This window comes from Castor canadensis, chromosome 1, assembly GCF_047511655.1.
Source record: "Castor canadensis chromosome 1, mCasCan1.hap1v2, whole genome shotgun sequence".
In the NCBI taxonomy this organism is placed as follows: domain Eukaryota; kingdom Metazoa; phylum Chordata; class Mammalia; order Rodentia; family Castoridae; genus Castor; species Castor canadensis.
In genome coordinates this window covers 133,273,411-133,289,489 of record NC_133386.1, presented here as the reverse complement: position 1 = coordinate 133,289,489, position 16,079 = coordinate 133,273,411, and the positions used below count along the sequence as shown (strand labels likewise).

General features: G+C 37.0%; 1 protein-coding gene across 1 annotated transcript in view; it reads left to right on the top strand.

Annotated features, from left to right (window-relative positions):
• The window catches only part of Rnf169 (ring finger protein 169), a 96,857-nt gene that overhangs the window by 51,334 nt on the left and 29,444 nt on the right, over window positions 1-16,079 (top strand). Inside the window, exons 3-4 of the mRNA XM_074082875.1 lie at window positions 8,722-8,868; window positions 14,534-14,652. Coding sequence (XP_073938976.1) covers window positions 8,722-8,868; window positions 14,534-14,652 — 266 coding nt within the window. The remainder of the gene's footprint in view (window positions 1-8,721; window positions 8,869-14,533; window positions 14,653-16,079) is intronic.

Sequence of the window (16,079 nt, the reverse complement as noted above, 5' to 3'; positions counted from 1 at the left end):
TACATTTAAGTATATATGTTTCATTTTGAGGTTCTGTTTGTATACATGTTTTGAAGGGTACAGATTTAAGTACCTTTTTATACATATGTATGTTTCATTTGTTCCAGCACCATTTGTTGAAAAGACTATCCTTTCTCCATTGGGTTGTCTTGGCACTTTGTCAAAAATCAGTTAGCCATATATTTGTGATTTTATTTCTAGACTCTATATTCTGTCTGTACCAGTGATCAACTTATTTTTATACTAATATTGTGCTTCTTTGATTACTGTAGTTTGATAAGTCCTGAAACATGGTAGTGTTAATCTTCCAATTTTGTTCTTTTTCAGAGTTGTTTTGGCTATTTATGGCTCTTTATATATCCATTTAAATTTTATAGCTAGCTTGTCAATTTCTACAAAAACAAACAAACAGAAACCAAAAAATAACCCTGCTAGGATTTTGATTGGGATTGCATAGATCAATAGGTGGAGAATTGACTTTTTATGATTGTGAGTGTATGGTGCTGGGGATTGAACCTCATTGCTTGCTGCACTCTATCAATTGCCCCCAGTCCTTTTATTTTTGTTTTTGAGATAGAGTCTTGCTACCTTTTCCAGGGCTGACATTGAACTGGTGATCCTCTTGCCAATTTTAATATTTTGACATTCATTCTATAACCTTGTGAAACTCATTTAGTTTTAGTAGCCTTTTTCTGTACATCCCAGTAGATTTGCTATATGGAGGATCATGTTGTCTGCAAGTAATGACTATTACTATTATTGGAGGACTTTACTATTAGATTTCAAGACTTGTTATAATGCTATAGTCAACAAGACAATATGATATATGGCATAATGAAGAGACATAGTTGTCTTAGCTCAGGTTGCTACAACAGACTACCATAGACCAAATGGCTTAAGTGGCACACATTTTTTTCCTCATAGTTATGGAAGCTAGGAAGTATCAGATCAAGGTACAGATCTGATGTCTGGTGGGAGCCTTCTATTGGTTTGTACATAGCTGTCTTCTCCTTACATGGTTGAGATAGAGAGAGAGAGAAAGGGAGGGAGGAGAGAAAGAGAGAGAGAGAGAGAGAGAATGAATATGAATTGTCTGGTATTTCTTCTCATAAGGGAACTAATCCCATCACAGTAGCTCCACTCTCATGATGTAAATACTTCCCAAAGGCCTCAACCTCCTAATACTACCACACTGGGGGGGAGGGTTAGAGTTTCAAAATACATTTTTTGGGGGGATGGTAGCATAAACATGTAGTTCAGAACAATAGTCAGTTGGTATTCACAAAGGCATAAAACTAATTCAGTAGTTGAAGTCTTTCATTAGTGGTGTGGAATAAACTGAATGTTTTAGGAATATGTAAAAAGTGAATCTTGAGTTCTACTTTTTACCATATATAAAGTGATTCAAAAGACTAAATGTAAAAACTAAAAGTATACAGAAGAAAACGTAGAAGAAGAAATTTTGATCTTGGGTAGATGATTTTCTAGATAGGAACACAAAGACTTTCTAGACTTCCTAATCTTAGAAGAAAGCAATTGATATATTGGACTTTGTCAGAGTTCAAAACCCACTCTTCAGATTTGTCATCAAGAAAATAAAAAGGCAAAAGCAAAGATTGAGAGAAAATTTTCTCAGTATGTTTATCTAACAATGAACTTGTATCCAGACTATATCAAGAACTCTTATACATACTAGTGAGATAAAAAGTAAATTAAATTATAAAAGGGCAAAAGGTTTGAACAGATACTTCACAAAAGACGATACAATAGTAAGTACATGAGAAGGCAGTCAACATAATTAGCCAGCAGGGAGACACTAATTAAAATCACAGAGACATTGCTTCCTATCCTCTAGAATGGCTAAAATTCAAGAGCCCAGCAGTCCCATGTGTGAGAATGAATGTGCGCTTGTGGGTCAGCTGGGATGGCCATGCATTTGTAGTGGGCGCACAACCGTTACGGGAAACACTTGAGCAGGCGCTCTGTGCATTTAAGTCTATGCTCACCATGAGACCTACCTCTCCCATTATCGCTGTTCAACCAGCCAGAACAAAACATCTGTTCACAGAAGACATGAATGTTCATAGCAGCTCCATTCACGATAGCCCCAAACTATGTAACAACCCAAATGCCTAACACTTCAATGAATAATAAAAGCTTGTATATTCATGTGATGAAATATATCCATATAAAGAATTATCTAATAATAAACTCAGTAACATGAATGAATCTGAAAGTTTGCTGAGTGAATGAAACTGACACAAAGTAATATGTGCTGTGTAATTTTATACTAGGCAAACCTAATCTGTAAATTATAGTCAGATTCGTGGCTCCCTAGGACTGAGTTGGGGGATTGATTACTAATAAACTCTAAGGGACTTTTTTGGGTGGTAGAAATTGTCTATATATTATTTATTTTACTTATTTACTTTTTTGGTTGCACTCAGGGCCTTGTACTTGCTAGGCAGGCAGTCTACCACTTGAGCCATGCCCCCAGCCTCTGAAATTGTCTATATCTTGATTGAGGAAATGATTGCATGGTTATAGATAGATAGATGGATAGATAGATAGATAGATATTTGTCAAAACTCATTGAATTATACATTCCATGTATTCATTTTATTATATGTAGACTATGTCGTACATAGTTGATTTTTAAAAAACCAATTCTAAATGAATTTGTATATTGAAAGGTCAACTTAAAAGCTCCTTAAAGGTAACATGGAAAAATATACTTATGACCTTAGGGTAAGAAAAATTTCTTATATGGAATATGAGAAACACTAACCATAAAATATAAATTGAACTATGTTAAAAATTGAAACTTGCCTTCAGAAGACAGTACTAGCTGGGTACAGTGGATCACCTCTTTATCCAAGCTACATGGGAGGTAGAGATAGGAGGATCACAGTTTGAGACCAACCTGGGCCAAAAAAAAAAAAGCAAGATCTTACCTCAAAGATAAGTTGGTAATCCCAGCTATTTGGAAGGCAGAGGTAGCGTCACAATTTGAGGCTGGCCTGGGTAAAAGCATGAAACCCTATCTGAAAGATAACTAAAAGCAAAAAGGACTAGGGATGTGGTTCAAGTGGTAGAACATTTATCTAGCAAGTGGTAGAACATTTATCTAGCAAGCCTGAGGCCCTGAGTTCAAAACTCCACTAACTGAAAAAAAATGATACTGAGAGTGAAAAAAAGCAAGCTACTAAGTGAGGGGAGAAAAGTATGTTATATATATCATAATTGGCTTTTTAGTCTATTTTCTTTTGCTATAATAAAATATCTGAGACTGGGTAGTTTATAAACAATAGAGGTTTATTTGGCTTGCAACTCTGGAGGCTTCAAAGTCCAAAAGTGTGGCATTGGCATTTGCTTATCATCTGGTTGACACAAATCATCTGGCTAGGGTTCTTTCGTTCTACCTGGATAGAAAGTTTAGGTAGATGAGAAGCTCCTTCAGTTACTCCAGGTCCTTGTGGGTATTTGTAGGTAACAGAGTAGATGACAGCTCGGGTATGGCATGGAATTTGTGGCCCTAAGGGTTATAGCTCCTGTAGTAAGAGGGTTCTCTCCACAACCGTTCAGGGCCCTAAACATTATAGCTCTTTGTATCTAAGTGACCTGAGATCCTAAGTGGTACAGCTCTTTGCTGCCCACCGATACTCTCTGCTACCAGTCACTATCTGCCCATACCGCTCCTGTCAGTTTTCTCTGGGCTGCTTAGCTTGCCAGCCTTACTGTTACCCTTCTCAGGGCAGCTTCCTCTCTGCCACTATTGCTTCTTTTTCTTCATTTTACCAGCTCAGCAATTGTGGTGACCTCAAGATAGAGCCTTTTTTGGGACCAGATGTAATACCAGAGGCAGTGTATTTCCCAGCTGCTCACTTCAAAGTGAGTTGAGTAGCTTGCTTATATAGCCAGAAGGGGAAGTAGATAAGGATGTTTCCAATCACAGCATTCCCCTCATGTTTGCATTAATCTCGGTTCAGTCTGTTATGCAAATGAGGGATTGTGTTTGTACCAATCACAGGCCTTCCATTAGGCAGAAGTGTGTCCTTCTCCCCACACCTGGGTGGAAATGTCTTCTGTTGAACCAAAACAACAAAGGCTTACCAGTAACAGTACTTTAACAATATTTGACAAAAACAACAAGAAGAAGAAAACTTTCTATATTCTGTGATGAATGGTTCTACAGGTTTTGACAAATATGTACATATCTCCAATTCTCAGTGCCATACAAACCAGGTCATTTACACTAAAATGCACTGTGTATCTCTATGTAGCCAACTCTTTCTTAGTCAAACCCTAGTAAACACTCATGTTTTCCATACCTGCAGTTTTGCCTTTTCTAGAATGAGTAGAATCATACAGTATGTACTCTTCTAGGTGTGACTTACTTCCTTTGAATTTCAGTTTTATCTATATCATTGCATGAAGCAATAGCTTATTTCTATCACTGAATAGACTGAATAGTATTCAATTGTATGGATGTCTACAGTTTATCTACTTCCCAACTGAAGAACTTCTTGGTTGCTTCTAATTGTTATCAATTATGAAGAAAGCTATTGTAAACACTTAAAAAAGAAATTTTCAAAAGAGTTCTTACAGATTTACCAGTACTTTAACAATATTTAAATGTTCAACAATGCTTAACTTCCCAGTGTCCCAGCGAATGTGGGTCTCTCCCATCTGTTTGATGATGAGGATCTTCTTGCTATGTCACAACCTGATGGTCTCATATGGTGAGACAGCAAGTGTGCTAACTCAGCTCTCTCTTCTTCTTAGAGAGCCACTAATGCTATCAGGAGTACCCCACTGTCATGACCCTACCTAATCCTAGCCTCCTAAAGAGCCAACTACCAGTAATGTGAATTTGGGGATTAAGTCCAACACATGGATTTTTGGAGAACATACTTATCTATAGCATACATACATGTCTTATATGTGTATGTATGTGTATATTCTTTCCTGACAATTGTCTCATATCCAAAGAATACAAATAACTCTTAAGAATTACTAGAGGAAAACAACCCAAATATCTAAAAGAAAAAAAAGTACAAAGATATGAATAAACACTTTGTAAAAGAGGATGTTCAAGTAGTCAGCTAATAAAAAATTGTTCTACACCTTTAGTTCTCAGAGAAATGCACATTAAAGTCATAATGCAGTACCAACCTACTGGAGTGGCTAAAATAAACAAATAGTACTAAGTGTTAGCAAAGCTGGAAGCAGCTGTGGTTTGCTTACAGTGGGGTAGGAGTGTAATTTGTGCAGCCAATTTAGAAAACTGTGGCAGCATGCTCATATCTTATGACTCAGCAGTTTCTCTTCTAGGTACTGGACATAGTGTATGTAACTAGGATGCATATATAGGAATATCAAGCTTATTTGTAAATAGCCAAAAATTAGAAACTATTCAGGTATCTATGAATAACAGAATGGTTAAATTGTTTTGTAGTCAAATAATAGAATGGCATCAAGCAAAACAAGAAGGAACAAACTACTATATGCATTTACATGGGTGAATCTTACAGAATATTGAGTAAAGGAAGACAAAGTTAAAAAAACCCCACAAAACTATTTATGTAAAATTAAGAAATAAGCTGGGTGTGGTAGTACATGCCTATAATCCCAGCCTTTGGGAGGTGGAGGCAGGAGGATTGAGAGTTCAAGGCCAACCTGAGCTGCATAGTGAAATGCTGACTCAAAAAAAAAAACGTAAGAAATAGGTAAAATGATTTTACAGTGTTAGAAGCCAAGATAATGGTTACTTTCAGGTGAAGAGTAGGCACAAAGGCACAACCATAGATTGGAGTTCCCATCACCCCCTCCTTGTATTTGATTAGTTTGCTAGAGTGGTTCACAGTACTCAGGGAAACCCTTACTTTGGTATACCAGTTTATTACAAAGGATATCATAAAAGAACACAAATGAAGAGATGCATAGGGCAAATCATGTGGGAAGCAGCATGGAGTTTCCATGCCCTTTCTGAGCGTACCCTCTAGGAACCTTCACATGTTCACCTGTCCTTGAAGCTGTTCTGTTCCTGTGTTTGTGAGTTTTATGAAGCATGATTGAAGTATGGGTAGCTGTGTAGAAATGTGACTGAACAAAAAGGGTATGACCTAATGCTGTTAGACTAAGTGGGAAACCCAGCAAGGCCTGTCCAGATTCTTCTTGGCCCCTCTATTCAGCATTTCTTTGCCCTGGTCATGGTGCAAGACCCCTTATGACATGGAAGTCTTAGAATCTACTATCAGATAAGGGAGGCTAGAAGATTTCTTTATGGTCAGCTCCAAGACAGAAAAGGCAAGTTGGGGTATGGAAAGGAGTAGATTAGAGTATATTCTTATTTCCTATGACCTACCTTGGGGAGGAGAAATTCTCCCCTAGGCTTGCCTAGGGGAGAAAAAGGAACAGATGAAAGGAGGGCAGGAGATTGTCAGAGATTTTGCTTTCTTAGGCCTAGTTAAGAAATAAGAAGGCCTTTGTAAGTTATGAGCCAGGAACTGTGGTGAAAACAAAAAGGTACCTATATAATCCGTATACAGGGAAAAGATCAGCATGCTTCATGTGGAAAGTTTTAACTAGATGTGAGTTTCCACTTTTATGAATTGTTAGGTTTGTTAGAATGCTGGCCTACTAGCAGCGGTACTATTGCAATGAAAAGATTGTTTTGAAGCTTCACAAGTCTACTGTCAAAAACTTTGACAGAAGCAATAAAAATTATTAAGAGGCAAAAGTACATTCTAAAATTCTAGAAAAGCCAGTGGACACAGTATGTAAGCATCATAAAATTTACACGAAATAACACTAAAATATGTAAACAAAATAAAAGTTTTAGGGTTTTTTTTTTAAAACTGAGTCTCACTGTGTGGTCCAGGCTGTCCTCAAACCCCAGGTTCTCCTTCCTCAGTCTCCAGAGTGCTGAGATTACAGGATGTGTGCCATCAGATACAGCAATATTGAGTTTGTTCATTTGTTTGTTTTTTTACAAAGGTTTTATTTTCTTTTGCTGAGCTCTGCCTGGAAAGCACTCTTATCACTGAGCTGGACCCACAGACCCTTATTATTTTTGGTAGTACTGGGGTTTAAACTCAGGGCCTCACACTTGCTAGGCTGGCGCTCTACCACTTGAGCCATTCTGGCAGCCCAATATTGAGTTTTTAAAATAACATTTGTTTATGTACATATTGGAAGAGGTCTGTCCTGTGCATCTAGGATATTTTGCAGCAGTCCAGGCCTCTGTCCCCTAGATGCCAGTAGCACACATCGTCTCCCCATTTGTAACAGCCAAAAGTGTCTCCAGACATGACAGATACTCCCTGGGGGCAAGAGTCATCCTTGACTGAGAACTGCTGAGGTAGACCTAGATTTGAGTTCCAGTCCAGGGCCTCTAGGTATGTGAATTTGAACACATTACCTTTGAACACATTAGCTTTCTTAAGCAAGATAATGTATAGATAGTGCTTAGTTCAGTACCTGAAACAGAATTAATAAATAGTAACAATTATTAATAACTGACATTTATTATAATTAGTGATAATTAATAAATGATAATTATTGTGGTGCTAAACCTGATCTCTTTTGTGTCACTCTGCCTCTCTATCCTCTAAAAAAGAAAAGTGTCCTCCACCTTTTTGGGGCAGTATTGAGGTTTTTGAACTCAGAGTCTTGCACTTGCTAGGCAAGTGCTCTACCGCTTGAGCCATTCCCCCAACCCTTTTTGCCCTAGTTATTTTTGAGATAGGGTCTTATTGCTACCTCTGCCTCCCATATCACTAACTTTTTTGGCCTGGTCTCACACTACAAACCTCTTATCTTCACCTCCCATGCAGCTCAGATTGCAGGTATGAGATTGCTTCTGGCCCTTAAAATGCCTCTTTGTGTAGCCTGTGGTCAAGTTGCCTATGTTCAAACCTATAATTGTTGAGCTATATATTATATATTATTCCACTGAATTTTTTTAAAGCCTTGGGCAGTGAAAAGGGATAAAAGTAGAAAGGGGACTCAATATACTGTAATAGTACAGTAAGATACTGTGTTAAATACTGTTATACTATTACCTCACTTATTCCTTCTAGCAATATCTGCAAAGTAAGAAACATGATCCCTATTTTGGAGTAAGCAAATAACAATTCATTTGCCCATCATCACCAAGGTTTTTATTTGAAAACCTATATTCTATTCATAGTGCCATAGTACCTCTCCCAGGTGGGGAGCATAATGTTTCTGCCTTAAATTTCTTTGTAGATTGTATATCTTGACCTATCCTGTAACCATAGGATAGGAGCACACAATGTAGGACATTGGAACTGTGATAAGTCATTTTTGTTGTTGCTAATGACACCTAGCCCAGCTTTTCTGGCTCCCTGTGTCCATTTTTGTTTTTCTCCTGGTCCTGAATCCTTTCTTATGGGAATAAGACTTTTGAGGTTTGAGTTTTGTTTTGACTACATGAATAAACCTTACTTTTTTGATTAGTTATTATAGTTTCATGCTATTTAAGCATGCAGAACAGTTAAATCTTAAGTTATGAGGTATATGTTTAATAAGCCAAATAAAAACAGGTTTGCTTAAAATCAAGAGGGTTAGATCTGATAAGAAAAACAGTCTTAAAACTGCCATGTGATCTCTTTGTTCTAGACTATAGAGTAAAAGAGGATTTTAAGCCTAGAATTTCCTAAAACTCTACTGTCTATGTAATTTAAAATTTTTTAGCTGAGAGAAGAAAAGTTACAAGAGGAAAAAACTTCTGAAGACCAAATCCACAAACTATTGCCAGAGGATACAGAAACAGGGAAAAAGAAAATGGATGAACAGAAAAAAAGAGACGAACCATTAGTACTGAAAACAAATCTGGAGCTTGTAAGTACATCATCTTTTTCATGGACATCTTCAGTTAGCCTAGGTGACATGGGTCTGTGTTGGTGAACTAGGAGACCAGTAATAGTCTTTGACTGTGTGACGTAAGAGTAGCAAAGAACCTAGTGTTCAGATGAGAGCTGGAGAAAATAATTTTGAATGAGACAAGAGACCTATATATGGTAAGATTGAGTAAAAAGTTGTGGTTAGAGAGAAAGGTGAGTGAGAGGAAAAACCTAGTCTTTTTTTTTTTTATTTTATTATTCATATGTGCATACAAGGCTTGGTTCATTTTTCCCCCCTGCCCCCACCCCCTCCCTTACCACCCACTCCACCCCTCCCTCTCCCCCCACCCCCTCAACCCAGCAGAAACTATTTTGCCCTTATTTCTAATTTTGTTGTAGAGAGAGTATAATCAATAACAGGAAGGGACAAGGGTTTTTGCTGGTTGAGATAAGAATAGCTATACAGGGTATTGACTCACATTGATTTCCTGTGCGTGGGTGTTACCTTCTAGGTTAATTCTTTTTGATCTAACCTTTTCTCTAGTACCTGTTCCCCTTTTCCTATTGGCCTCAGTTGCATTTAAGTTATCTGCTTTAGTTTCTCTGCATTAAGGGCAACAAATGCTAGCTAATTTTTTAGGTGTCTTACCTATCCTCACCCCTCCCTTGTGTGCTCTCGCTTTTATCATGTGCTCATAGTCTAATCCCATTGTTGTGTTTGCCCTTGATCTAATGCCCACATATGAGGGAGAACATATGATTTTTGGTCTTTTGGGCCAGGCTAACCTCACTCAGAATGATGTTCTCCAGTTCCATCCATTTACCAGCGAATGATAACATTTCGTTCTTCTTCATGGCTGCATAAAATTCCATTGTGTATAGATACCACATTTTCTTAATCCATTGGTCAGTGGTGGGGCATCTTGGCTGTTTCCATAACTTGGCTATTGTGAATAGTGCCGCAATAAACATGGGTGTGCAGGTGCCTCTGGAGTAACCTGTGTCACAGTCTTTTGGGTATATCCCCAAGAGTGGTATTGCTGGATCAAATGAAAAACCTAGTCTAGTATATTATGTGTCATAAGTTTATATGTTTAGCATCATTTTGACTTATGTATTGTTCTTTGGCATTTAACTTTGTATATCTTACATCTTTAATTAGATTTCCTTAAAGCTTTCATTTTACTTACCTTTATTCTTTACGATGCCCTAAGCAAAGCAGTGCTTCCTCAATATTAGATACTAAGTCTAAACTTAATCTAAACAGGTTTATAGTTGGACCAAAAAAATGATTACTAGAAAAGATTATAAGTGTTACATTTAAATTTTATAAGAAAGCACCTTTGGAAGATCCATTCATTATACACAAATGGATATTTATAATTTAGTTTCAGTTCTTTAGTAAGTCATATTGGGTTGGATACCTATTGCTTGCTGTATGTACTTAACATATCTTCAGAATCATATCTTTTAAAACATTTTCATGCAGGATTATGAGTACTACAGGTTATCTTCCTAATGAATTGGAATTAATAAAGTCTTAGCATCTATAAATACAGGCAATGTAACAGAGTAGGGAAAAAAAAAACCCCACCTCTGAACCAGAAGTATACCTCTTTGGTTCCAGTATTGTATCTAACCATACAACTCTGGCAAAGTTACTTAATGTCTGAGCTTCTGGTTTAATTTTTGCAGACATTTTTCCTGAACTTCAGAAATTAAAATTATTTGTCTTAAGTCAGTGATTTTTTTTTTACTGCAATATGCAGTGGGGTTTCTGATTCCAGTTATAATAATAGTAATTTTTAAAAATTATTATTAAAAATAACCACTTGGGAACCAGGCATGATAATACACCTTTGTAATCCCAGCACTCAGGAGGCTAAGGCAGAATGATCATGAATTTGAGGCCAGCCTGGGTTACATGGTCAAACCTTGTCTCAAACAAACAAACCAACCTTACATTTTACAAGGTTTCATCCTTCTAAAAGATTCAGTTTAATATGCATTAAGTGCTGTGTGCTCTGAATGCTCTGTACTCTCAACAAAATCTCCTGGAGAGGATACAGTTCAGCTACGAAGATAAGAATAAGACACATAATGCATAGAGCATGTCTTCTGACAGGTAGTCCCAGCTGTGGCCTGTGGCCTGTGGCCTCTGAAGACTGTAGCTCTGCTACTTTACCTCAACAATACTGCCTGTTTGGGTCCTCAGGCAAAACAATCCAGAAGCACTTTTCTGTTTAGAACAAGACAGAATTGATAGAGAAATGTTACCCTTCACCATGATCCTTCAGTAGAAAGAGCCTGCTGTTCCTGGTCTTTTCCAGATTCATATTTCCCGCAGGAACTAGTCTCCAATGCTAATTCATGTCAAGGATGGGGAATTGCCACTACTATCTTCAAAAGTTCATCAACCTAATTTAAATCTTAAAGGGACTCAGAAAGTACAAATTCTCAGATTCCTTTATTGGTAATAGCCAGGATCACAACAATTTTTATGTAAAAACATATTAAATAAAATCTAACCTAGGAGCACTTCAAGTTTTAGATTTTTGTGATACATTGCCTTTTTTTTTCTATTTTATGTTTTTTGAGGACTTTTAAATGACCTTTTTTTTTTTTTCCCTTTGGTGGTACCATTTGAGTCATTCCGCCAGCCCTAAATGACCCTAATTTTGATTTAAATGTGTCTTAAGAGTCTTTGGTGTTGAGCAAAGGATTTCATTTAGTTTAGCCAAGATACATTCAAATTGAGACCCAAGAGATTCTCAAATGGTCCCAGTGGAAAGTCAGCCACTGGCTTTCCAAAATTCTTTTTTTTTTTTTTAATCATTTTTTACATTTACTCACATGTGTATACACTGTTTTGTCCTCTACCCCCTCCTCCCCAGGTTTCTTTTTTATATAGGGAATATTATGATTACAGCCAGACTTATCTTTTCACTCTCCTACCCCCAAACTTCTAGGACTCTAATTTCCCAATGGAATTAAATGAGAATTCCTCACCCCAACATTCAGGTCCTTCCTTAAGTATGATTGTAACAGATCTTTCCACCTTTGCCTATACTCCAAAACTAGGGAGCAGAGCTGTTTGCTTGTCCCAAAATACATACTCTGCTTTCCCTCATTAGGATGCACTTTCACCAGCTAACCTTCTAAAGGCTATTTGTCTCTCCATGTCCAATTCAAAAGCTGTCTCCTCCCTGGAACTTGTAGGGATTCCTCACTTGTTTCTCTACTCCATGCACTCCTCTCCCTTCCTTCTCCTCCCACTCCCACACACTTTGGAATGTTTACAGAAAGTAGTACATTCTCCCTTACATTGTTTTTTTTTGTATGTCTGTTTGTGAGATTTTAAGTTTGTTGAAATATGTCTTACTCATTAAAAAATCTCCTATAGTGATTTCTATATCACAAATTTTTGTGAAATTGAATTTGAATAGAGGGAGGAAAGAATTTATTCTAGGAGCAGAGATATCATTTGTTGATTTTTCATTCTGAAAAAATGAACACATTGTTTAATTTGTTACCATTTCTTATGGTACATTTAATCAAATAATATAGTGTAAATTGTTGAAAACAATTCAGTATAGCTGTTATAGTTATACTAAAGATAATAAATCAAAAGTGAAATACTACTTATCCCATAACCTAGAAATAACCCTGGTAACCATTTTGATAAATATCCTTCCCAACCTCTTTTCTAAGTGCATTATATATACATCCTATTCGTTGTTTTTCTTTCCAGAACTGCTACTTCCTATACATACTGTTTTAGAATGTTTTTAGTTAACATAAATTGCAGATGTCTTTACCTGTAAATAAAGAATCCACATCATTATTTAGTTGTCTCCTAGTATTCTTGACTGTAGAATGTGTTTAATAATTTAAATAATTCACTAATTTAAAATGCTGTGTTTATCTTAAGATTACTATCTTAAACACCGCTATGATGAAATCTACATGTCTTATTGTTTCCTTAGGAATAAATTAGTAGAAGTGGAATAACCACATCAAAGAAAGTGTCCTTTTTAATATTTTTTGCATTTATTACTCTGTTGTCCTCGAGAAAGTCTGAGTATAAATTACGTTCCTTTTAGTAGTACAGGAAAGTGTAAACCAGTTCGCTCAAGCCTTGCCAATTATTATCATTCTCTAAATTTTCTGGATGTAGCATTTTTTAAAATATCACTGCAGGGATTTCATTTCTGCATGCTCTGTAACATTTTAAGAATGCATAGCGCTATAGACTTACACAAGGTGAAAGATGAGAGGTAAATATTTCTTATCGTATGGTTCTAGGTTTTTGTGTTTGGAAATGTAGAAGGGTGGGGAAACTTTTGCCTAAATAGGTATTTATGTATAATAATGAAATTTAGTTTTCAACAATTAAATTTCATAAGTATTATGAAACTGAAGTTTTTTCTTAAAAGATTGTTTAAATTAATAAAAGTAAAATCTACCATTTATTGAGTACTTATTAGCTAATGTAGTAGATGCTTTTATTGGCTTGTTCGAAGTAGAGTAATCTTTATTTATAAATGAGGAAACTGAGGTTCAGAAAGATAAAGCAAGTAACATATAGTGAGTGACGATGGTAGTTAAGTAACAGAACTAGGATTTGAGTGGTCCTTTACTTGGTACTGAAGTCATTATGAAGAGAGGTCAAAAGAGGCAGAAATTGCCATTACCTATTTCCTGTTGAATCTTTTGATATCAAAGCCTTTTCTTTTTCCCAGAACTGAGAAGACAATGTCATATAAAATTTGATAACAGGTTTTAGTTTCTGTAGTGAATATTTTATATAGTAAGGTTCTCTAAGGAGTTGTATACTACAAAATTAAAAGACCTCTCTGTAAATTGTAATCCTTCAATTCTTCTCTCAAAGGCCAGCTGTTAGGAAATATAGCCCATTGTGTATATCAGCCTAGAGAATAACAAAGCATTTTAGGAATTTTGAAGTAACAAACAGTTACATGAGGGAGCTATAGGATTCTCTTTGTGTGCTGGAAAGAAAATTCTTGGTAGTAAGGAGGGTTTCAAGGGAAGAAAATCCTAAGAAAGAGCAATAAGTAAATTTTTGCAGTAGTTGAGGTTGAAGATGATGATATCTCAGGTAAGGCAGTGCCAATGGATGTAAGTGGAAAGAGTTAATGCTGAAAGACACTCTAGGAATGGAAATAACACAGAGACAGTTTGGAGACTGATGGTTCTCAATTTGAGAATCAGCTTTAGGCATTTATTAACTCTCTAAACATAGGCCAATTAACTACTCTGAGCCTGTTTGCCATCAGTTGAAGGCAGATTATAATAATTTTAATGGGACTGAAATAAAGAACAAATGAAAGAAGAAGTTTCAGAGTAACCCCAAACCTCTATAAAAATGTTACTATGACTTAGAAGTAAGGGAAAGAAAAGATGGCATTGAGATGTCTAGAGAGGCTAGACATGGGGCTTACAGAACAGAAATAGCAAGTTTGATTTTGGATATATTGAATTTGAGTTACGTTTGAGACTGGGATCTCCAGGATTCATTTGGAAACACAGATTGGAACGCAAAGACAAGTGACTTGGAAAAAGAAAGCTTTAAAACATAGCTAGGGTAGATTCCATGAGAACCCCAAATGGATAGTCTTCTTTGTCCCTTGTCTCCTTGCCAGTGTCCTGCACGTCTCTCAGATTCAGAGAATGAAGAACCTTCTCGAGGCCAGATGGCACAGACACATCGCTCGGCATTTGTTTCCAAGAACAACTCATACTCCTTAGCTTTCTTGGCAGGGTAAGAGACTGATACTGAATTCACTTCGGGTTCTTTCATTTGGCTGTGACAGAAGAAATGGGGGGGTGGAGCAAAAGTATTGTTGTAGCCACTTTGGGGGAGGTGGAAAGGATGGAAAAAAAAAGGTTGGATCTGGGTTTTCACATATGGGTTATAGAGAAAGGGCTGATCTGAATTTTTAAAGAAAAGTAGTACTTATCCATTTCTAGCATCCTCAGTGTGGTATTGTGCTAATTTCTCTACTGCAAAGTGTGAACCTTTATACTTAGAGGGAAGCAACAGATGTTTCTTTTGTCTGACAATATCTGTAATCTTTCCCTCTGGACTTAGAAACTCTTAGTTTGATGTTGCGAGGCAAGGGTTTTGATTTCTCTTTCATTGCCTAGATCTAACTATATCTTCATGGGTTCCACGAAAGCAAACTGAAAAGTTTTTAAGACCCTTGTCAAGGAATCTCTTGATCTTTCAGACTTTGTAGGTCCTGGGGAGCAAAGGAAGGAGGAATTAGATCAATGCTGGAAGGACAATTAAGATGGAAGGAAGGGATGGAGGAAGAAATCATTCATTCGACAGACATTCTGGGAATGGTTACTACACGCCACACTGTTTTAATGTAGAGATACAAACGCACGATCTTGATCCCAGTTTGTTGTCTTTTTTATATGAATTGTTTACTCTTATCTCTAGGGTTCGAGCTGCGCTTTCTTGTCAGCACCAATGAAATAGCTCTCTGTTTCTTGCTGCCTCTGTGGACACATACCAGACACTTTCTGTCCAAAAGACTTTATGCTAGTGCTGGACATGGTGACTCGAGTCTGCACTCCCAGCTGCTCAGGAGGAGGTTGTGGTTTGAAGCCAATGGGGCAAAAAGTTAGAGACCCTACCTCAACAAGAAAAGCTTTCCATCTACCTGGGAGGTGCAGGGAGGGAGCACAGTCTGAGGCTGGCCCCAGGCACAAACATGAGGCCATGTAAAAAAAAAAAACTACTAAAGCAAAAAGGGCTGGGATGTGGCTCAAGTGGTAGAGTGCATGCCTAGCAAGTATGAGGCTCTGAGTTCAAACCGCAGTACCACAAGAAAAAAAAAGAAAAGAAAAATTTACTGCTAGCTACTCATAAATAAGACAAAAAGAAACAAAGTTTAATAATTTCATGTAGTGCTTGCTACTGTGATCTCTCATGTAGTATCTACTTCTGAATCCTTTTTGTGTATGTTCTTTTGAAGCAGTTTTCCTCTGTTGAAGATTTCTAAGAGTAAAACTCACCAAATCTTACTTTCCCTTAAGTGCCTCACTTTCTTTTTTTGGGGGAGAGGGATGGAGAGAAGGGTCTAGCCCTCTTTGCTTTAGTTATTTAGATAGGGCCTGTGTTTTTGCCTGGGCTGGTCTGGACCTCGATCCACCTCCTGCTTAGCTGGGATGACAGGC